This window comes from Phaethon aethereus (genome assembly GCF_964289735.1).
Source record: "Phaethon aethereus genome assembly, chromosome: 6".
NCBI lineage: Eukaryota > Metazoa > Chordata > Aves > Phaethontiformes > Phaethontidae > Phaethon > Phaethon aethereus.
Genome location: NC_138580.1, coordinates 42,962,143 through 42,986,048, shown reverse-complemented (window position 1 = coordinate 42,986,048; position 23,906 = coordinate 42,962,143). Strand labels below are relative to the sequence as shown.

Here is a 23,906-nt window from a genome sequence, read left to right as displayed (position 1 = left end):
GCCTCCAGCTGTGCTCGCAAGGTGCAAGGGACACAGGCTTGCCATGTGTCGGTGGGGTCACAGCCCCTGCAGGACACTACCCTGCCCGCCCTCACGCTTGGGCAGCAGCCCAGGCTGGGGCTTTGGTGGAGGTTTGGCAGGAGATGAAACAGAACAAAGGACACACGTGTGGACCACACGTTCTCAAAAACACACGTGTGGAAAATGGCATCTCCCGCCCCAGGCTGACACTGGGCTGGGTGTGGGCCGGGGGGTTACAGGGAGATACCCCACTATTTGCCGTTTGTTGCGAGCTGTTAGTCACCTCGAGCTTTGCCAACCTCCAGAGCGCGGTCTCGTACCAGGAGAGAGTTTTCCACTGGTTCTCGCTACTGCAGACCGCACCACCTGGGTGACCTTAATCTAGGAAGCAGGTATGGCAGCCCGTACCCTAAGCACACCCTCTCCCCGTCACGGAGTGTTTTAAGCCCCATTTTCTTGCTGCTCTCACCCTTGGCAGAGCCGCGTCTGCAACCCCCAGCATCTGCTTCTTCTATTACGTGAGCCCTAGGAAACGAACCCCAGCTAGCTGGAGGTTTTCCAAGCCACTCGGCACTAAACAAATCCACCCAGGCTTTCAGGAGATCTCGCTGTTTGCGGCGAGCGGAGCTCCCGTCACACCACACAGAGCCCAGAGCGTCGCAGCAGCAAGCAGCGCTGCGCACGTAGGGACCAGCTTTTCTCCCTGGGCACGTACTCTCAAAGAAACAGGGATCAGAAAAGTCACTCCGGATTTATCTGGGAGACCATCAGACACAGGTTCAATTAGCAACTGCTGCAAATTGGTTTGCAGCACAGGTCTGGCAGCGAGGTTCAGCCATTTTTTGTGCAAGTCACAAAACCTTTAAGTGACTTTAAGGCAGGTTTTGATAGCACCAGAGTTGTCACTGCTATCCACCAGCACTCAAAGGCCGAATCTGACGAGCAAAGCTTGGAAGAGACCAAGCCCTGAACCTCCACCTTGCCATGTTTTACCCATATAACCTTGGGCAAGACAGACTGCCCTGATGCTCAAAGCGGTCTGTGACCCTGGGAGCATGGAGGTGCTTCATCGCATTCAGAGGAGCGAACATGGGACTGCTAAACTACTGCAGGTCCCCATCTGAGGTATGGCCAGCTGCACGGGGCAAGCTGTCCCCTTAGGTGTGCATCAGCCACGAGCTGGCGACAAGCGCGTACTGCAAAGCAAAGGAAGAGGGAAATTGGGACTTCTGGGTCTATTCCTCCTCCTGACTATGGGGAGGAGTCAGACCTGGGGGACATAGCCACCACCATCCTGCTGGCACTCAGCACGCATCACTTGAGGGCCACCATGGCTTGAGACACACACCTTCCACCCACCAACCCAACAGCGCTGCCTTCTGCTTCACCAGCGGTGGTTTGTGCAGCCACCACACTACTCCTAGGAGAGCGGGGAGACCAATCCTGCTGTCTTTCATACTGTAGAAGAGGTTGGCTAAAGTACGCTGAGATTTCAGCGACCAATCTCCAAGTCCAGTCCCACCCGACCCCAGGGGAAGGAGTAGCTCAGGAGCTGACAAGCATGGCCGGTGCAGATGGTTTCCCTGAATACCTGACTCCAAACTCACATGCCAAGTTTCCCTTTTTTTTTTTTTTTAAACTTTGCACAGGGAGGACTGTGATAACAGGCAGAAGAGAGCTGTGCAGCCACTGCAGCGCTCGCACCAGGGGATGGACAAGTTACAGCAGATGTGTGTATGCCCCAAACGAGCTTATGGAGGCATGAAGCTTCCAGAGCTTTCCTCTCAATGCCTGAAGCTTGCCGTTTCCAGCAAACTACAAGTTTTTCTGGTTTCTCCTTAAAGCCTGGACAGAAGAGATGGAATGTTTAAAAGCAAAGCAGACTGAAAAGATGATACAGTGAGTCACTACCCTGCAACAGCATCTCCTGGTTTCCAAACAGCCTTGTGCTCCAGAACCAAGTTCAAATCCCAAAAGCACTTTCTTTCAATGTTCAAAAATAAAACCCTCATGATCTTCCAGCTGCAATCCTGCTGCCTGCTTATCCAGCTGAAGACCCCAAGCATAAATCATGATAGCCATGATCGTCCCCAGGTGGGAGGATGCAGAAGCTCCTGCGCATCTGCTGCTGACCCACAGGTCTAGTGGCCTCGGCCATTGCCCTTGCTGTGCCCACCAACCAGATATTCCTCCCACCCCAAGGAAGGTGATGGTGAGCTAAAAACAGCATTACAGGGGAGCGACACTGGGATATCCAGGAGGGGACGTGCAAGCTGCACACCAGGCAGGCACAAGAAAGCCCGAGCTTTGGGAGCAGATTTCCTGCACAGTTTGGCCATCGACTCCTTTTCTGCTTTGAGTTTGTTGATGGAGATGGGCAACCATCACCAAGGGGTGGAAGGGTTACCCCAGCCAACACGCCCTGCTCAGCACCATCCCACTACAGGGGCAGCCAGAGCTCTGGCACTGGCCCCAGATGACCTGGGTCTGATCCCACCCAGATGACACGAGACAAGTCCCTTTCCCTAGTATCCACCACGTAAGCAAGCACCGACAACCCAGCATCCAAACCCACTACGAGTTGCCTTCCACTCTGTCCCACCCAGGACCCTGCCCCAGACCCTGCTGCCCAACTTCCTAAACACCATTAAATGGGTCTGTCCCCAGGCCACAGGCACACAGCACCCACAGGTCAGAAATACCAGAGAAGATGGAGAAGGCTGGAAACCCCTTCCTCACGTTTCTGCTGGTGCAAGCAGCCAGGCAAGCCGCAGACACCACTGAGCAGCTCAGTCCTATGGCTGGAGTGAGAATGAGAAAAGTAGAGCCAGAAAAGGATGATCCTCAGGGCATCACCCTGAGCCCATTTGCAATTTCCTTTCTGAAAGAAGAGTTTGGACACTGGGTATAAACCCAACCCCGCAGACAGATTTAGAGGTCAACACAGCCAGCCCAGCGTGTGGTTTCCTGAAGGATGACCAGCTCAGTTGCGTGGTGCTGCAAAACTCACCTCTAGGTCACTGAGCTTTTAACGTGAACCCGACACGAATCCCGTTTGCTTTGTCCAGCAGATAAAGCAACCTTACAAAAGCTACCATGCAAACATTTATAGTACGCACAAAAATCTGTGCGAACCCAGTTCTAAATCCCACATGCAAAATGGGACCTGGGCTCGTTCCCTCAAAGCGAGAGCCATGCTCGGTCTGAGATGCAAGCTGGTGGAAACATCAGGAATTGGTCATTTTTTTCCATGAAGAGTAGTCAACTCCAAAACCAGCACAAGATCAGAAAGAGATCAGAAAAGCTGTAGAGGCTTGTCAGAAAACACTAACCATCCTCGCTGAGCTTTCAGTCCATCCAGAGAAGTTGATACCGTTTCTGCCCTGCTTAGAGGAGGTCTTATAGAACATTTCTAAAACAGATCCTTCTCCACCAGCTGCTGCTTGTTTGTGGCATCTGTGTGGCAGATGATTTCTGTTGAACTGGGCCAGTGTCACAGGCACCACATGCATTTTTACGGGCCTGCTGGTTACTGCAGCCCCATCCACTGGTGTCAGAGGGGAGAGCTCCAGGAAAACCTGGAGTTCTTGGGAAGTTATCAGCAAAACCTCCATGCTGGACCTACACAGGTGTCTGAAGCTGTCCAAGGAAAGCTTTGTGCTGGTTTTCCTGCTTCACGGGGCCAGGCAGCATATCAAAACGAGATAACACGGCAGCTCCAACCAAGGAGCTGCAATTGGACAAGCTCAGCCTACAATGCAAACCTGGTATGGCCAACACAAACTTCTGGACACCAGCACAAAGCTTGGCCAGCTCAAATGGCAGTGAAGTTTCCCTGACAGCTCAAGCAGGTGTTGCACATCCTTCAGGACAGCGTAGTCCTCTCTGTCTGGAGGGAAGTGTGTGGATTGTCCCACCACTGCCAAGAAGAAACCATCGGAAGACCTGTCACCTCTATAGGGTCTTCCTGAAATAGTTTCCAAACCAGCAAAAGCTGCTATGGGGGGGCAGCAGGAAGAAACACCAGCTGATGCAGACATGTTGGGGAAGACTAGAGGTTCAGAGGAAGCATCGTCCATCTCTCATCAACTTCTCCCCAAACATTTGAACTGAAAATTAAAAACAGCCAAGAAACCCACCACCAGCAACAAAAAGCCAAACCCAGTTTAGTTTGTCTCTACTCCCAGCAGCCCTGCAACAGGGTAGGCTGTACATGAGACTTGACGAAGCGGGGAGGGAGAGCTAGCAGGAGGACACCCAACGGTGGGCAGCAGCTAATTCCTCTTGCCTTTCACAGTCTATCTCCTCCCCCACAGACTTGAACGTCTGCTCCAAAGACACAAAGCCAGGAGGAGGCAGTGCCTCGGATGGGCTTTTTGGCACAAGCCGCATTTCTTGCAAGAACCATCTCTAGCAGCACATGGGATTTTTACTTTTAACCCGTGACACAGCCCGGGCCAGCATATGTCCAGGGTCACCCACCAACATCCACCTCCCCACCAGACTGGTTATAACCATGTACTTTGGCTCCACACAGATTCTGTTAACCCTTTGCCTAGGAGAAAGGGCAAGTGCCTGGACTCGACAGAAATGCTTGGAAAGAGGAACTCTATCGATATGGTACCATTAAAGCTGCCTGGAGACAAGGCAATGGGCTTGGGCTGCCAATAGAGAGATTGAGGCAGCAAAGGACAGGCATGCTCACCATGCCACGCTCTCCTGCTGAAGGAGAGGAGCCTGCATGAAGCAGAAAGCAGAAGACAGGAAAACTGAATGGAAAAGCATGGCACAAGAGCTTTCACTATCTCCCTCCAAAACACCTGAACACGACATGCAGATGACATGAGTCTTCATTAGGCAGGGCTCAAACCAAGGTTGACCTTGACGAATAGGTGGGATGATCTGAAGTCAAGTAAGATCAACTTCAGGGCAGACATGGGCAAAGCAAGGGGAGGCAGTTGGAAATCACAGGCACAGTGGCCAAATGGGAGCAACTGGCCTGGCAGAACAGGTCTCCAAGGAGGGGCAAGGCTGCCACCGAACATGAACTCATTCAACAATGATTGCTCTTCCAAAGCAGCTCTCATCCTGGTAAGCACATACTGAGCACATCCAGTGGGAACTGCTCCTGCTCGGAGGCAGAGGTCCCAGCTGGAGAGCTTGGCATAGGGGTCTCCTCCCAGACCAGCATCCCCAGCTGGAGGGGGCCCTGGGGAGAGCCCCAAGGGACTGGACATGGGGAAGAGCTAAGGGAGTCAAGTTTATTCAGTCTAGGGGGGAAAAAACGCTATAGGAGCCTCTAAGTATAGAAAGATGCTGATGGCTTCTGCCTTCCACATGCTCTGCCTTCACCAGGGTCCACCACCCATTCCATCAAGCCCATGGCACTGGAGATTAAACCTGTCCCTGTCCGTACGTCCTGACCCCCCTCCACGCCACGCACGCACACCAGTCCGTGCCTCCCGCCGCCGCAGGAGTCACCCCAGCCCTCAAGCGCTGCTCCGTGCTGTTGAAGCGACCGCTTTTGTAAGAGGTTACGAAAGCAACCCCCGGCAGCCTTTCAGGCCTTATTCGCACTGCAGCCTGCAGCCCGCGTCCCGCCGGCGGGCAGGGGACCATGGCGACTACCCCTCCAGCTGGGCTGTGCACCCCCAATTTTCCTTCTTGGCCTGGGCACATGCTGGGTGCCGCGGAGTCCGGCCGTATCCACAAGGAGGGCCGACCGCTGCCTTCCTTTGAGTGTCCGTGGGGAAAGCAATGCAGGTTAATGCTATGTCAGCACCGCCCTGGAGAGAAGGGCCTGTTGCACCCCCAAACCATCACGGCATTAGGCTGCCTGCCCAGCTGCCCACCCTGCATCTCAGACAGGCAGGGAGTGAAACCTATTTCCCAAGTTTGTCCCCCAAAAAGCAGACAACGGAGGAAGAGACACTGAGCAAGGTTCGCTCTCAGTCCAACCTTGCCTTTGAGGAGCCCAACAGTCACCCTGCTTGTGCAAAGGCAGGCAGCACAAGACATCCTCCATCCACAGCAAGGTGCCTCTTCGCAGCCCCATCGTGTCCTTTGGGGTCCTGCTCCAAGGGAGGAGCTCCTGGGTCACGGCCTTTCTGATGCAGCCACAGTTAGACGGTACCGGCACAGGCTCAGCAAAGCCTTCAGCAGCCAGTGACGCTTCGGAAGACATGACAGAGGCGCTTGGGGAACAGCTGACACCACAAGAGAGGCCAACGTCTGGGGCCAAACAGCCAACATCCTCAGAGCAAGAACAAGGGTCCATCGCACTCACAGCCACACTGGGTGGTCCGCCAGCCACCCTCGAGTCCTTTGCAGAGGCAACACACTGTTGTGATGCTCCAACACTGCCCCAGGGATGGGAGTTGGAGGGGCAGGAGGGTGCTGTTCTGGTTCCCACCTGAGAAACCATCTCTGCCAGAGATCCCACCATTGCAGCCCCACGTGTGAGCTACAGCTTCAGGAGTAGGAGCTGAACCATCTGCAACTCCTGGGCCTGGGAGAGGCTCCTCAGCAGGAGTGTAAGCACATCAGCACAAAACCTCCCGAGGTCATGGCTGAGGCGAGAGGGCGGCCAGCAGGTCTGTGCACCCAGAGTAGCTCGCCTGGCCTCCTCTTTGTGGTATTTTTCTTGCTTATAAAGGCAGGACCACAGCAGGTGATGTGCAGTGTGTACAAGGGATCCCTGCTCCTCAAACCCAAGGTCTGCAGAATAACCCTGGAGCCGCCAGTATATGTATTTTCACCAGCAGTGACCATCTCAGACACATCAACGACTGCTGAAAATCCAGAGGGCAAGCTCAGCTGTGACCTGCGAGCAGGAGGAAGGGAGCTACACGCATATGAGGGCAGAAACACACCAAAAAGCCCCTGGTGCCAAAAGCAGAAGCAAGAAAGCAGCGATGTCCAGCCACAGTCACTCTCCCACTGCAGTTGCTGCCCTGCACTGGGTGTCTCCACAGCCACACGGCTGCAGAGAGGAAAACACGAGGAGATTGGTTTTCCAGGTGCATCAGCTCAATCCTCCATCCTGGAAAAAACAAACCAGGGTCTCTGGGTATGAGGCATCACCCTCAATCTCATAGAAAGGCTCATTAGAGAAGTATAATAGACCCACCACAGCTGAGCCCGGCAGGGCCAGGGTGACAAGCGCAGCAGTAAGCCACCAACGAGACGAGGAAGAAAGAGGAGAAAAATGGGCTGACGAGATGCCAAAGCGAACTAGGGACTTGGGAGCAGCCTTGTCAAACCTGCCATCCTCAATGAGCTAAGCAGCCCTGTGCGACACCTCCTACCCCTGCCTGCCCGGGAGACATGCAGCAGCCCACGGATCCCAGCAATTTTCCATTTAATTTAATTATAACCTGCAGCTCCAATTAGATGAGGGAAACATGGCCGTTCAGCAAGACACACAGTCTTCTACCTATTGCTCCCTTGACCACGGGCTGGCAAGAGTGGGACACATGGCTGCTAACAAGAAGTAGATGGAGGAGGTTTGCAGGAGGTCTCAGCTGCTGGGCAGGCACCCAAGCTGCTCCATCCACCCACGGTGCCATTTCCCTGTCAGACACCCCCTCCAAAAGTGATGGGGCCAAGGTCCCTACTGCTCCTGACCTCCCCCCAGCCTCTGCCGAATTACTTGCCTGCCTGCTCTCCACCTCCACGACTCAGTTTCCAAGACTGAACCAGGTGGTCTCACTTTCCCAAGGATGTTGCTTTTCCGAGACACCAAGCACCCATAACTGACTGAAGAGGATTAGATTTAGGTGTGCAGCATCCAAAGGTGAAGGGGATTCGTTCCAGAGAGATAAAATCTGTGTCATGGCAGCAACAGGCCTGAGGAGTAGATGTCCCATAGCACCTCTCAGCAACCATTGCCAACTCCTCCACATTTCTGGAGACATGGCACTTCCCAGTTTTCCAGGGCATTTTCAGGCCAGTACCTCAGCTAAAGATCCAACACCGATGCATTAACAAACAAGGGTCTGATACCACAACTCATCACCATGCTACCTTTAGGAGACACAACTCTCCATCCCAAGCCAAACATGACTCAGGGTGGGATGTGATCCATGCAGTGGGGATTGACCCCAGAAGCTTGCAACACAGACACTCACCCATTAAGTAGCTTTTCACCTTCAGGTACCCAACAGCCAGCCGGAGAATGGAGAGTTTATCGAGCCTGGTGCACACATCTTCAGGGAAGGGCAGCAAGCCAGTCAGCTTGTTCAGCTCCTGGTTGAGTCTGTCTCTATGCCGCTTGGAGGGGTTGGACTTCACGCCCTCAGGGGGTAGTGGTTTGGGGCTGGAAGAGGCAAAGGAGAGTTTAATGAAACTGGGCCTGTCTGACAGAGTCTTTCCAAACTTTGACTTTATTGCAGCCACAATAACAGTAAAATATCAGGCGGCCAACGTAAGGCCATGCGGCAGCAAGAGCAAGCTCCAGCAAGCCCACAAGGCAATGGCAGGAGCAGACATGGCCATCCCAGCTGGCCACCCAGGCATGATGTTCTCCAGCTGCAGTATGGGCTGACCCTGAGATGGATACCTTAATGTAGAGCCTGGCTGAGACAGCTCAGCTGGATACTACAGCCTTGCTCCCACCACTGAGCCCTGGCAGGGAAAGGGATACAGAGGGCAGAGACCTACAAGCCATCAGAGAATCTCTTGGAGGTCTGGTTAGACTTTTCTACCCACACTTTGCTCTGTCTGTCCTTTCTCCTCCTCTTCCTCATCCCATACCCCTCCCACACAGCAGGTCTCTCCTTGGCCACGCTCCACATGCTCACACCAGGTCCTCACCATAGCAAGTACTACCCTGAGCTGCTCAGAGGATCCAGATCAGCTGTTCTGCCTGCCCAGGACCTGTAGCATGCTAACAAATAGCAAGAATGGAAAGGGGGAAGGTCCAAAAAGATTTGTTTGTTTGAATTTATTTCAGCTGGCTTCTTCTCAGTTTCCTACAACTGCTCAGAGCCTCAATCCATTGCTTTATTTACCAGTAGGGCAAAAAGAAGCACATGTGAAAGTCAATGACCGCACTTGGACAAAGAGATACTACATAGGGTGGTTTAGGGAACAGTACTTAGAAAACAGTAAATTTTTAAAATTTTGCTTTCTTCCAATCTTCTGATTGCCCTTTCATATGGGCATTTCCAACCTAAAACAACATCTGGTGCCAAACTTAAGCTCTGAGACCAACCCTCGGTCTGCAGGAGTAGGGCTCACGAGAGCAGCTCTTGCCCATCTGAAGCTCATGGGGACACCCGTCTCCATCAGCTGCAGTTATATCACAAGCTACAGCTGAAGTCCCAGGCACAGCAGTAAGAGGTTAGTTAATGACCATAATGAGTCTTGGATGTCACCTTGTCTCCTTTGGTTTTTAATGCCAATTTGAATTTTCTAGCTTGAAGAAAAACCCTTCAGGCCCCCCCTCTGTATTTGGTTGGATTGCATCCCCAAACATGCAACCCATATTGTTTTGATGTAATTTGTCTAACCACAAACTCCCTCTCCACAGGCATCCTTGCTTCATAAAGCAGCTTCGGATAACAGGATCTGCCAGTATTTAGCAGCAATTTAAGCTCTCCCCTCTACTACCGCTCTCCAATCTCATCTGGCGGGACTGCTCGCACGTGCGACAGGAGAGGAGAGGAGTATTAAATGAGATGCAGCGAGGTGCCTGTTGAGTTTTCATTGCAGAGAGCTACCCATGGGTCTTCTAAGCACAGATGGAAAACTGTAGCGTTTCTCCAGAAAAGCTCAGCCATGCTGTTTTATAAGCATCAGGAGGGATGCACGCTGCTTCTCAGAGAGGTTGGGTACAACCCATCACCAAACTTGTCCATACAAGCTGGGCAAAACACACTGGCACTGGTGCTTGCATGTACTCCATTAGCCAGGGACTTAAGAAAACAATTTCAAAATCACAGTCACTCATCAGGAAGAAAAAGATGAAATAGTTTTTGTTCAGAGAGAGAGTCGGGGGGGGGGGGGGGGGGGAAGAAAAAAAGTGAAGAAAATTATTCTGAATTTCCCAAGATATCCCTTAAAAAAGTCCTCTGTCCACTCACTATCCAAATCTAGCCCAGAAAGAAAAGAAAAGGAAATGGGAGATGTGCAAGAAGTGCTGCCCTTTACGGGAAGGGGCAAAACGCCAAAATCTCTTGGATGGGTTGGCCAAGCACCGAAAATGCGCTGGCTGAGACACACAGGGTGACACAGCAAAGCACCAGAGGCCTGAAGTAGGACACCCCAACGTCTCTGCTCCTGCATGCCTATGGCACATGCAGGCTGCCTCACAGCCACCCTTCAGGGGAGGGATGACGAAGAGCAAAATGGCTCTGCTGATGCCAGGCAGCTCTTTTAGCAGCCCACCTCCATGGGCAAATGCTGCACCCTGCACCCACCAGCTCCCAGGGCCGGAGGCATCACAGTTCTCCATCCTTATGGATGCCACAGCAAAACAGCTTCCAGGTGCTCGTTGCTGACAAACCCATTCGTTCTCTGCCAGGCAGCTATGAAGCTCTCTCGAGCTCTGTGCAAGCCAGCATCCACCAGCCCCCACCGCTTACCAAGGGAAAGGCATTGGCTTGAGCACAACCACATTATTAGCCACCAGAGAATCTGCACAAGCAAGCACTGAAGGAAAGGATGTTTCCCCGCTCACAAAAAAAGTGAAGCTTGCTCTAGAAGTTTAAAATCTCTTTAAACTAGGTCTCTATCCACGCTGCAGGGCAGAGCTCTGGCAGTCTCTGCGGGCGCTGGGCACCGTGCAAGGCTGTCCCAGGGCATTGCTGCTGCCCAGGCACAGCCCTGGAGTTCAACGAAGCAGCTCCACACCTACGCAACAAGCAAGGAAAAGGCATTTTAAAGAGGTCTGAGCCCCCATTCTGTTTGCAAGAGCCCTAGTGCGGCACAGGCTTATGAAACGGATATGGTGCAAAGCTCAGGACAGCCGTGCCATGGAGTTCACAGTGAAGTTGCTGAGAAAAGCTGCTGACTCCCGTGTAGACAGGCCGGAGCAGAGCAAAGGCTGTGCTGCTGCTGCGGTGCTGTTTTTCCCCAGCTGCCCTTTGAACAGGGAACTCAGCAGGAAGTTTAGCACTTTTGCAAGCTGGCAAGGACTGAGTGATATTAAACTATTAACAACATCTAAGGTTGCCTGAGCTGATATATTGTCTCCTATTTTTTTTTTTTTTTTAGTAAGTAAAGAGCCCTGAGCAAACTGCAAAATGACCAGAGAACTCCCCAGCCCCATCCTGCCCTCCCCACATGGCTGGCTGGCTGCACATCCCTCCGGCCCCGGCTCTGCTCTGCCTGGCCTCTCCCAGCACGACCCTGCTGCGAGATCTGCCCATCACAGAGGAAAATAATCTTTTCCGATTCCCAAGGTTGGCCCTGCAGTACCAGGGATCGAGGTGTCCCTTCTGCTCCAAAGGGACACCTTCTCCTGCACCCTGAGCCACACAAATCCAGCCCAAAACCTCAAGCTGGCCATGCCAGCCCCATGACAGGGCTGGAATCGCTGCTCTGAGGTGACCAGGAGAAAGGTTTGAGGCAGAGCAGCTACCCTTCACACCTTCACACTCTAAAACTCCCTAACACCCAAAGCTCACCTTCCCACCGTACACTTATAAGATTGATGCTCCCTCCTTCGTCCCAGGCTTGGACTCAGCTTAACACCTCCCCATACATTTATAACTCAGCTCATCTGTCTCCCCACAACTGGTTCCCAGAAAAAGAAATATATATATGTGTGTATATATATACACACCCCCCCCTTTATTTCTGATGTACCTGGTTACCTGAGGTTACCTGAGGTCAACAGGCTGATGTCACTTCGGAGCTGTCATAGGGAACGGAGGCATCGGGGTCCCAAAGCCAGGAGACCCCAGCGACACATCGAGGGGGGGGGAGGGGGGGCATGATGCAACGGCTATTAGGCAGCATGTTAATTAATTATTAAGGAATCGGGGTCTTTCGGTAAATACCAATTCCTGCGCGTTTGCCTGATTGCAGGCACTGAAGCGTAAGCCAGCCCGCAACTCGGACCAGAGGACAGCTGAGCAGCTCCAACTCCAGCGAGCCGCCCGCAGGGCCACTGGGGATGCGGCACAACCATCGCCGGGATTTTCATTTTTTCGCCGGCGTGCCAGAGCCTACAAAGCATTAAGCTCCAATTAACCCTAATTAAAACGGAGAGCAGCCCAAGCATGCTGTCGCCCTACCTCTTTTGCGTCGTCCCCGCTGGCCTCAAGGGCAGCTTTCAGGCGGTTCCCTGTACCCAGCTGGGCTCCCGCGGGCCGGTTTCCCACCGCCCTGCCCGGCCCCACACGCCCGCCCCAGCTCCCTCCACCTTCCGACCGGCTGCCGAGCTGCCGCCGCCGGGGGGTACCGGGGGCCGCACCCTGCCCGCAGCCCGCCCGGCACCCCCACCCCGCTGCACCCACCCCTTCGGCACCGGCTTCTTCCTCTTCCTCCCGGCGTACATCCCACCGGCAGCGCCGAGCACCGGGCAGCGGGCGGCCGCGCCCGGGGGCGGGGTTTAAGCAGGATGGCGGCGGGGCGGCCCCGGCCCCTTCCCCGCCCCGGCCCCCCCGGCCGGGCACCGCGACGCGCCGGGTCCCTGGGTCACCGTGTCCGACAGCCACCAAACCCGGGGAAAGAGCCTGCCCGTGGGCCACCGTCCCCAGGCAGCCACCAAATCCTGGGAAACACCCTGCCCGTGGGCTACCATCCCCAGGGAGCTACTGTGCCTGTGGGCCACCATCCCCAGGGAGCCACCAAATCCTGGGAAACAGCCTGCCCGTGGGCCACCATCCCCAGGGAGCCACCAAACCCTAGGAAACACTGTGCCTGTGGGCCACCATCCCCAGGGAGCCACCAAATCCTGGGAAAGAGCCTGCTCGTGGGCCACCATCCCCAGGGAGCCACCAAACCCTAGGAAACACTGTGCCTGTGGGCCAGCGTCCCTAGGATGCCCATGGGCCACCATCCCCAGGGAGCCACCAAATCCTGGGAAACACCCTGCTCATGGGCCACTGTCCCCAGGAAGCCACCAAACCCTGGGAAACGCTGTGCCCATGGGCCACTGCCCCCAGGCAGCCACCAAATCCAGAGGTTTCCTCAGCCAGGCATGGTTCCTACCTAGTAATGCTCTTCCAGGCTCCCCTTGAATCCCTGTAAACTTTTAGCACCATTTAGCAACGACGTGCACAGCCCAACCATCACTGCACAAAGCCCCACCTCCTCTGATCTGGTTTTAAAGCCTCGTTTCCACCACCGACGTGGTCATTTGGATCTTTGATTGTCCTCGTTTGCCCTTCTCTTCCATTGCATCCTTTCTGAGACAAGAAGGACGATGAGAAAACTCTGGGTTCATACCAGCGCCAAATGGTGACCTTGATTTTCTTCTCTCCACCTTTCCTCACCACTTTCCTGTTTTGATCCTTGCTGAGTTGACATTTCTAGGAACAAGACACCACTCCTGACTGGTAAGGCTTGGCTCAGAGCCCCGTGTTTTACGTGTCTGCGTGGGACTGCATATTCCCACCTGCATCAGTTTTACAGTTACCTACACTGAACACAACTTGCCGGTTTATTGGTCTGCCCCGTAAGACCCCTTTGACCCCTTCCTACCATCCTCCCCTGGATGAGTAACTCATTCCATCCCCAAGCGCAGCCGCCTCATCGTTCACACCCCATTTAGGACATCGGTGTCAAAGAGCAGTTTCCAGCACCGATGGGGCAGAGTTTGATCTCCTGGCGCTGTGGGAACAGCTCTCTTGTTCCTGTGCGGGTATGGAGAAGCTCAGAGCGATGGTTCCTCAAGAGTCAGCCCATCCCCTTCCAGTCCATCCCTTCAGCATCCTGGCAGTCCTACAGCCTCCACTGCAGAGTTTTTCCTACCCTCTCACTGGAAAGACTCGCCTGACGTGCCAGCGTGTTGCAGAAAGAGCTGTTAAGGCTAGAAAGCCAGACCCAGACCTACGGTATGTTAGTTGGTGGGAGTTTTTTTAAGCTATTTGCAAATTCCAGGAATAAATTTTTGAAATGAAATGTGATTGCTTCTTGCCAAGGGGCAAAGCAGAAGCAGCTAATGGTATCAAAAATGTCCCAGGTCAGCAGAGCTGATGTCAGTTTGATGGGAAGTGTGCTAATACATTTGTTTATGACCTTCCTAAGACCACGCATAGAGACTCAGTAACTTAGCCATGCTTTTTAATAAGGCAGGCAAAGATCCAGCTCAGCCCTGGGAATTGCACTCCAGTGTCTCCATCAAGTGGAGAAGGCAAGCTGCCGGAGGAAGGTGTCCCAGCTGCCAGCACCGTGGGCTGCTCAGCTCTCAGGTGTCTCAGTGGCAGGCAGGGCTGTGGGAAGGCAGATTCCACAGCCCATGGGACACTCCCAGATTTGGGAAGCGCAGACATGGTCTCTTGCTTGCCCAAAGCCCTCCAGCCCCTCTTTGCCCCCCGTGCTCTCCTCTTGGATTTCTCCTCCCCAGCTCCTACAAACCAAACCCCAGCACCTTTCCAAAGCCGCTCTATATGGCTGTCCTACACCTACTGCCAGCTTTCCTCTGGAAAAACCACCTGATTTACCTCTTTCCATCCACGGGGGGTGGACGTTGTGTCAGAGATGGAGCAAGACTTAGAGCAGCTTTATGCAAACAGGCTTCCTGAGGCAGCTCCTGCAAGGCAGAGTCAGGCTTGGGGCACTGCACATGTTTCAAGCCTAAAAACCAGGAACCCTCCAGGGGTGTCTCTGGCAATACTGAATGCAGCAAGGAGCGGGCTGTGAATGTCCTACCTGAGCTCCAGGCCCCAAAATCAGGTGCCTGAAGCTGTACTGAGCAAGAGGCAAAACCATACAGCTATACCTGTTTTCTCCCTGCTCACCTGCCCCAGATTGCTCATCACCCGCCGTACACAGACTCACAGAGGTCTTGGTAGGAAGGGACCTCTGCAGGTCTCCAGTCCAGCCTCCCACCTGGAGCAGGAAAGGCACGAGGCATCAAAATGGGTCAGCAGAGAGGTTATCTGAAGCACACAATCCTGTGGGTGAGTCACACAGGATGTCACCGGGGCTGTCCCTGCCTGGTCATGTGTGCTCACCTGCAGCAGGGGAGCTTTGAGATGCTGGTCAAGCACTCAAAGCAAGGCACAGCAGGAACTCGGACAACTGAGTCTACAGATATTGGAAGAGACAGCAGGTCAGGCAGAAGAAAGTAATCTCCCTTGGACAACTTGGTCCACTTGGACAAGTCAGTTCACCTGGAGATAAGCTGCCTGCTCTGCAGCCATGGGGACGCTTTCTGTGGACATCCCTGGGCCCAGATTTCACCAACCATGAAACTCAGTTGTGCGGCTTTATCAAAGCAAAAGGCAGAAATGAGCACCTGTGGGTGCACACCAGCTTGCCTGTATCCATCTCTCCTGCAAACACAGGGCTGGGAATAAGTGATGGGTGAAGGGAGAGACGCTGGCTGTTGTGCTCTGTGAGGAAAGTGCCTAAACCTTATCAGGGCAACCCAGGGGCAAACCCTCACCCAGCGAAAACTCGTAGAGCTGCCTTGTCTTTGATGGTATTCAACACCTCCAGCACAAGGACTTCTCACAACCCCTTGCATGGTAGCTAGAAGGGTCAAAAGTCTGTTACTGGCTTTCAGCAGGGCACTGATTTTTGGCCACCCAGTGCCAGAGCATCCCTAGAGGCAAGTCTCACTGTGATGGCCTGAGTTCAAGGACAGCAAGAGATGGCAGAAAGTAAACCCTCTTGTCCAGTTCAGAAGCTATGGAGATGCTCAAGCTGAAAAGGAAAAAAATAACTCATCTCTAGTATTGAAACCTTCCAGAAGGAAGATCCTGGGAACTACAGGCCTGTCAGCCTGACCTCTGCACCGGGGAAGATTATGGAGCGGTTGGTCTTGAGAGTGCTCACAGGGCACCTGCAGGACAACCAAAGGATCAGGCCCAGCCAGCATGGGTTCATGAAAGGCAGGTCCTGCTTGACCAACCTGATCTCCTTGTATGACCAGGTGACCCGCCTAGTGTATGAGGGAAAGACTGTGGATGTTGTCTACCTGGACTTTAGTAAAGCCTTTGACAGCATCTCCCACAGTATTCTCCTGGAGAAACTGGCGGCTCGTGGCTTAGACAGGTTTACTCTTTGCTGGGTGAGGAACTGGCTGGATGGCCGAGCCCAGAGAGTTGTGGTGAACAGCGTTAAATCCGGCTGGCGGCCGGTCACAAGCGGTGTTCCCCAGGGCTCGGTTCTGGGGCCGGTCTTGTTCAATATCTTTATTGATGATCTGGATGAGGGAATTGAGTGCTCCCTCAGTAAGTGTGCAGATGACACCAAGTTGGGTGGGAGTGTTGATCTGCTGGAGGGTAGGAGGGCTCTGCAGAGGGATCTGGACAGGCTGGATCGATGGGCAGAGGCCAACTGTGTGAGGTTTAATAAGGCCAAGTGCCGGGTCCTGCACTTCGGCCACAACAACCCCATGCAATGCTACAGGCTTGGGAAGGAGTGGCTAGAGAGCAGGCCAGCGGAAAGGGACCTGGGGGTGCTGGTTGACAGCTGGCTGAACATGAGCTGGCAGTGTGCCCAGGTGGCCAAGAAGGCCAACAGCGTCCTGGGCTGTATCAGGAATAGTGTGGCCAGCAGGAGTAGGGAAGTGATTGTGCCCCTGTACTCGGCACTGGTGAGGCCGCAGCTTGAATACTGTGTTCAGTTTTGGGCCCCTCACTACAAGAAGGATGCTGAGGCACTGGAGTGTGTCCAGAGAAGGGCAACGAAGCTGGTGAGGGGTCTGGAGCACAAGTCTGATGAGGAGCGGCTGAGGGAACTGGGGTTGTTTAGTCTGGAGAAGAGGAGGCTGAGGCGAGACCTTATCTCTCTCTACAACTACCTGAAAGGGGGTTGTGGCAACGAGGGTGTTGGGCTCTTCTCCCAACTAACTAGTGATAGGACAAGAGGAAATGGCCTCAAGTTGCGCCAGGGGAGGTTTAGATTGGATATTAGGAAAAATTTCTTCACTGAGAGAGTGGTCAGGCATTGGAACAGGCTGCCCAGGGAGGTGGTGGAGTCGCCATCTCTGGAAGTGTTCAAAAAACATGTGGATATGGCACTTCAGGACATGGTTTAGGGGACATGGTGGCGCTGGATTAATGGTTGGACTTGATGATCTTGAAGGTCCTTTCCAACCTAGTGATTCTATGATTCTGTGATTCTGTGAAACAGGTCCAGTGTGTAATTGAGCATTTGCTGTGCTCAAGAGTCAGTGTTTAGCGGAGTGACAGCATCCCCTTCCATCCCAGCTCCCAGCAATAAGATCCGGGGGCAGGATGAGCCATAGGTGCCCTCCCTAAAGGAACACCCAAGGGAGGAGGCGATGGCAGCATGGTGACATCCAGTGACAGCCCCGGGCAGGGCAAGCTAAGGAGTATGGTTCAGCCCGGGGGAGCCCAGGAGCAGCAGGAGATGGAGGCTGAACAAGAGATGAGGCTGCAGCATAGGTCCAAGGTCCCCAAGACAAGGCTACCTGCAGCATAGGTCCAAGGTCCACCTATGCGCAGGGAGGTTAGAAAGGGACAGAGATAGACACAGGTAAAGGTACAGCCTAAGACCAAGCCTAGGTGCTTGGGGTTGACATTAAATGGAACCTATGGAGCCATGAGCAGAGGGTAAGGTTGACCAGGGCCACTAAGACCTCACAGAGCCCTGGCAGATGGTCCACCAACACCCGTCACGGAGGGAGGTGTCCTTTACGAAGTGCTGTGGGTGCTGCGGGTCACCATGGGTCTATGTCAGGGTGACACGGAGCCAGGGCAGAAGCACGGTATGAGGTCTTGGAGCCGGGACAGAGATGGGAAGTCACAAAGATGCCCCAGAGGCTGGGTAGGGATGGGGTGGGAGCCAACACCAAGGAGCCCTAGGGATGGGGGTAGTTATGGAGCCCAGGGTCACAGGCAGGCAGGGTTTGGGGGGGTTAAGGGAGGCAAGATCCGGCAGACCCATGGGGGCAAGACCCTGCAGCATCTGAGGGCCAGGGCTCGTGGTGGAGGCAATGAGGTGATGAGCTGGGAGCCAAGGGGGACCCTGGCACAGGCCCCACAGCCTCTGCCAGATGAGGCTCAGGACAGGGCTGGAAGTGCGGCCATCTCCCTGCCAGCACTGACGAGGAGCTGCTCTGCTCACACACAGGTGATACAAGTCCCCAAGGAGGCAACTGGCTGGGAATGACGTGACGGTTGAACCCAGGAAATACACAGACCAAGAAATCTGGTTATGGAGGAAGAAGTTGGGCAGAGACCAGTCATAGGTTAGGGAGCAGCGCCAAGCCCGGCCATGTCAGCAGAGCATTGCAGGAACTAACCCTGCAGGTGACAGCGATGGTTTTCTGCCCACCCAGCTCTCCAAGCTGGCCTGGAGCGGCAGTGGATGTGCTCTGCAAGGCAGCACGAGGCAGTGCTAAGGCTCCACTTGCTCCCTTTTCTGGAGGAGTTTTTTTTCCTGCAAACTAAAGAAACCCCAGCCCAGGGAGCGTGGCCTTAAGTACACAGGAGACACCTGGGATGGGGCACAGCCGTCCCTTCCCACCCAGATGTCTCCTTGATCCTTCTTCTTCTTCCCCATTTGTTTCAATGAGGCATTTCCAAGATCTCAAAGCTCGGTCAAGAGCTGAGCGTTAGAAAGCCAGAGTCTCTGCTTCATTCAGAGGTTCCTATGCTGTTTTCCACTCCTTCACCTGCGTGGGAGGTCAGGCTGGTTGAGCAGATAAGACGCAAAGCAAATTTGCCCTCAACGCTTCCTGAAGCAGCGCATTTTCACTGCCATTCCTGTTGGCAAACATGGACCGTGAAACCAAAAAAGAAGGGGAAGCAAAAATGCCCAGGGGGTTTCCAGCAACCATGCATTGCAACAGTACGGAGAAGGAGCAGCTTCTACAGAGAAGATGCTTTGAATGTGATGCCTCGAGTGTCAGCAGTGTCAGCAGCCTTTCCCAGGGTCTCCAGCAAGCCCTGGGCAAGATGGGGACTTGTTAGCGCTCGTAACACGGCTCCGTGGGACAAGATATGGTGGTGAGCAGGGAGAAAGCAACTTTCCTTCAGCATTACTCAGCCCCATCTTGTGGCAAGGCTCAGCAAAACCTTCAAGAGCAGCAGTGAGGTTCACCACCACCAGGTCTGTGCGCTGTGTGGGGGTGGTTTCCTGGACACGTTTTCTCCTGCCCTATGTGTCTGGTTAAGGCATCTCCTCTCCTCTAGCATTGCCCGTCCCAGCCACAGGCAGGAGCGGCAGAGTTGGCCCAAGCTGCAGGCGGCCATCTCTGGTGCGTGCACGTGTCCTCAGCTGCTGTCACCTGAGCCCTGACCTTGCTGCCGGGTTTGTGGAAACAGGATGGGCACCTCTTGACTGCAGAAGCATGCGTTGGTGAGTTATCCCCCATCTCCTCTCTTTGCCACCTCATTGTGGCCTCCATTCCCAGTCCACCTTTGCAGGCCATCAATGTAGCTCACCCCAGCTCTGCTGAAGGAGGCGCAGGCAGCTCTGCCACAAACAGAGAAGTGGTGAGAGGCACCAGGCAGATGCCCTTCTCTCTATGGAGTGTGACAGGGGTCTTCTCCACGGTGGCCAAGCAACCCTGGGCTGGGAGCGGATGGTGGCTTCACAAAGAGTGACAAATGCATATGGGGGTTGGTGGACCTTCACCATCTTCTTCTTTGAGAACAGCGAGAATCCAGACAGTGATGGCATCACTCAAAGGTGCCAGTATGGAAGGTGTCATGCTGTCCCCAGCTAGCAATGGCTAGCAAACACAACCCACATCAAAGGCCCAAAGCCCAGGGTAGGGAGTGTTTTAGAAGGGGAACTGGAAACTGTCCCCGATCACCGGCTCCCATGGAGCTGGAGAAGGACATAGATCTTGATTTCCATCTCATTGGCTTTGCAAATCTGGTGTGAACAGCCAGACACTGGGGCCTTTGTCATACCAGCCGGGTGCCCACCAGTCTGGAACGGGGAGCGGTGCTCTTGCCTACCCCCTGCCAGGTTAGAGGGGTGACAGGAACCGGGGCTGCCTTTGAAGTCCCCAGCCAGCGGTGAGGAGGCGGGGGGGGCACATGAACTGCATCCTTCACATCCGATTACACGGCAGCTGATGGAAAGTGACATGACGGGCACAACATGGCTGGTGTCCAGTCGCATCCTCTCAGGGCAGAAGAACCAGGAATAAGCAGCTTGCTTCCCCAAAGCTCAAGCCCCGGACATCCCACTCCTCCTGCCTCACGGACCTGGTGGGCAGGCGGGGCATGAGGGGCTTTGGCACGAGACCTCCTGTGCATTTCGGCCGAGGGGCCAATGTCTGAGAAGTCGCCAGGGACATCTGTGCAGCAGTGTCATTGTCCCACCAGCCGTTCTCCTCCCAGCGCCCTGGAACTGGCGAGGGAACACCACGCGCCAAGGAAGTGACTTCCCAGGTGCGAGGAAGCCGAGGTTTGCCGGGCACAGCGTGCAGGAGAGGCCGGAGCTTCCATGCTGCTGGCGCTGCCTGCCCCCCTGCCTGCACCTGACTCCCCCACGGCAAACTTGGTGTCAGAGAAAGAGCAAGGCTCCCTCCCTCGCCCCTGGAGCTCCCACCCCACGGCACGGCACGCTCATCTGCGAGGCAACGTGCTCCTGCCTGCCTGCTGCCTGCCTGCTGCCTGCCCGCCCTGGCTGGGCTATCCAGGGGCTGGCAGCACCGGCGCAGGGTGTCTGAGGAGACACAGCGGCGACAGCCGGTTCCCAGCTCCCGCGGGGAACTGCGGGCAGAGCCGGTGCGGGCAGTCAGCCGGGCAGCCAGCCTTCCCCTCTCCCTGCCTGCCCCTCTGCCTGCCCTTCTCCCTGCCTGCCTGCCCCTCTGCCTGCCCCTCTGCCTGCTGGAGGCGGGGGCAAGCAGGGGGCGGGGACGTGGCCGATGAGTTGTGGGCGAGGCCAGGAGGGGGCGTGGTAGTGGGCGTGGCGGCCCGCTCACTTATCACCACCCCGCGTAGACGTCTGCTGAGACGTCATCTCCTCGCGTCTGTCCCCTTCCGTCGCGCTGGGGTGGCCGCGTCTCCTCGGCGCCGCCATGTCCTTGTGGCTGGCCAAGTTGGGCCCGGCCGCGGCCGCCGCCGCCGCTCGAGGCCGCCTGGGGAGCGCCGTCGTGCCGGCGGTGAGCGAGGCCGGGGAAGGCGGCGGGGGTTCCCGCGCCCAGCTGCGGTTCCTCTGTGGCTGCCGCCCCTCAGCGCGGCCGGGCGGGCTCACCTTGGGGTGCCTGGGCTGCTCCGGCCGCCCCGCAGGGCCGGCGGGGGGGCTGACCGCTTGCGGGGGCGTTAGCGCCGTCTCTCCGCCTCTTAGGAGCCGGGCCCGGCTTCCGAGCCGGCCTGCGCTCGCCTCCAGCAGCGTTCCTGTGCTCGGGGGGGGATCGTGTCTCTGGGGAGCACTGGAGTTGGCCCTACGGCGGGGGGAGAGGGTGCTGGGCCGCCCCCCCCCCCCCCCCCCCCCCCGAAGGGAACACTCCCGATGGGCGAATGCAGGGGCTTCGGAGAGGAGTGGAGATTTAAGGTAGAGGCAGAAGTAAATAGCTGAGACTATAGTGTAATGACCCAGTGACCTTCAGCTTATGAATGTGATCTTTGGTGGTGCAAGCAGAAGAATATTAAATAAAAATAAAGTCTCATATGTGTAAATGAGGTCACTGCATTGCTCAAAGTAAGGCTTATTCAGTTTTTATCAAGGCCTCTGTGTGGCTTGGAACAGGGCTCAGTAACATACCATCTTAAGCTTTACAGGCTAGGTGGGTATTTCTTTCCACCTTCAAGTACAGGAACTGTGTTGTGCAGAAATGAAGGTGTAATTCTCCTGACAGACTGGGTTTAATGTTAATATCTACCCAACAAAATCACAAACAAAAGCCGACTCTAGATTTTTCTCTTGGGAATGTGGGGCACATCATGTGTCTGTGGCCTTCAGGAAGTCTGGGAAGTTTCAGTTATTGTGTAGATTCAGAGCAGAGCTCTGGCAGAGCAGTCCTGCTTCAGGCTTTAAACGCACTGAGAATTGTTCCATGGTTTCCATCTTCTCAATCCTGCATTTCATAAACGGCTTCTCAGCCTAAATGCTGCTTTGGTTGACAAGCTAAAATGGCAGTGCTACCTGTACTGTGTGAAAATTCCTTGTGTTAGCTGTACAAGTGTGTATCTTCCTGTGTGTACAGAAGGTCTGAAAAAGCTGCTCTTTGGGCATGCCAAGGTCAGCTAAGAAAATGAAAATATGCTAATTTTGTTGTGTTTTCTTTCAGGCAAGATTTCATACCAGCACCAGACAGAATTTGCAGTATGGCTGGCTGGCCTATATGTTGGGAGACAGAGCTACAAAAAAGTTCACTGAATACAGCAAAATCTTTACAGTGGAAGGCAACTTATCTTCTGGGAAGGGCAAGCTTGCACAACAAATAGCAGAAAAACTAGGTACATTTTCTTTTCCCTATTTCTGCAATAGTTACTGGAACTTAACAGTCTAATTGTGATTCTTGTGTAAAGAAAGTTAGTTTACCAAACCAGCAGTTCTTGACTAGCAAATTATTAGTTAGGCAATGCCACAGTTAATGTGGAGGGCTTATATCTAAGGGTCATGTTGGTGAGGTTTGAAATGATGATGGGATGATTGTCAGATCTGCAGGATACTTGTGTAAGTATGATTTGTTGTGAATGAAATTTCACTTCTAATGACGTCTGTTTGCTCACTGAGCTTCTAGCTCTGATGGAATCACTGAGAACCTTGAGAGGTAGGATTTTCTGCATGGCTGTATGCAGAACATCAAGGTGATTAGAGGATTGTTGTCAAAAAGATTCTGCTTAGAACAATAGCTCAGCTCACACTGGGGAGGTCAAAGGTGGCAGTACTTGAAATTAGGGTTTGTCTGCTTTGTGATGTGATTGACCAAAGGATTTTATGTGCTGTTTTCAAGTGTTATTTAAGGTAGAACTATATATTTAAATGAGCTGAATATATGTTTACTGTAAACAAACAAAACTGATTATTTTGATTGGTGTTCTCTTTTTTTTTTTTTTGGTCAGGGATGAAATATTTCCCAGAAGCAGACATCCATTACCTAGACAGGATCACGGGAGATGGAACGCTGCTGCATGAGAAATTTAATGGTTTCTGTAACCTAGAGAGATTTTACAATGATCCAAAATGCACTGATGGACACTCTTATCGACTGCAGGCTTGGCTGTTTGGTAACCGTGTTTTGCAGTATGCCAATGCGTTGGAGCATCTGCTGACCACAGGTTAGATTTCACAGTGAATAAATACAACTTCTAAATTAACTTATGAGTGTGAGTTTTGAGTAAGCTGTTACGAATTGCTTTGCTAGTATCTGCATTTTGGAATGAAAGGCTGTTATGTTGTTAAGCTTTTTATATTTTTCTCCCGCTTAGTGAGCACAGGCTCACAGTTCATTTAGAAAAATACCTTGCATATTTTCTGTTAGAACAGTATCTTGCATCGTTTCTAGCAAAGGAAATACATACCAGTTACCCATTTCATTAGTTTTAATTTGGCAATCCCTGATGATTATTGTCAAAAAGACATTTAAAACATACCAAGACAGCTGTGAGTTGTACAGCCTTTTTAAAACTCTCCCTAGACTTAATTCCTGATGGTGGCTTTTGTTTGGGCTTTTTGATTTCATTAAATACTGTTTTGTGGTGGTGTAATTTGAGTGTCTTCTGGTGAGAAGAGATTTCCTCTACCAACAGTGATTTACCTGTTGCTTGTGCTTTAATAAGTGTTTTCCAAAAAAGATGGAAAAGATGTGAATGTCCGAAAGTCTCAGACAC

The 23,906-nt window shown here is 53.6% G+C and overlaps 2 protein-coding genes across 2 annotated transcripts in view; one reads left to right on the top strand and one right to left on the bottom strand.

Annotated features, from left to right (window-relative positions):
* LOC309406312 (uncharacterized protein) overlaps positions 1–12,526 on the bottom strand; it is a gene marked incomplete at both ends in the record, with an annotated part of 29,162 nt that extends 16,636 nt beyond the window's left edge. The window contains 2 exons of the mRNA XM_082001438.1: positions 8,151–8,338; positions 12,486–12,526. Of these exons, the coding sequence (XP_081857564.1) occupies positions 8,151–8,338; positions 12,486–12,526 (229 nt within the window). The remainder of the gene's footprint in view (positions 1–8,150; positions 8,339–12,485) is intronic.
* Positions 12,527–21,148: 8,622 nt separating this feature from the next.
* The window catches only part of NDUFA10 (NADH:ubiquinone oxidoreductase subunit A10), a gene marked incomplete at its 5' end in the record, with an annotated part of 41,639 nt that continues 38,881 nt past the window's right edge, over positions 21,149–23,906 (top strand). Inside the window, 3 exons of the mRNA XM_082001824.1 lie at positions 21,149–21,232; positions 22,361–22,529; positions 23,139–23,354. Of these exons, the coding sequence (XP_081857950.1) occupies positions 21,149–21,232; positions 22,361–22,529; positions 23,139–23,354 (469 nt within the window). The remainder of the gene's footprint in view (positions 21,233–22,360; positions 22,530–23,138; positions 23,355–23,906) is intronic.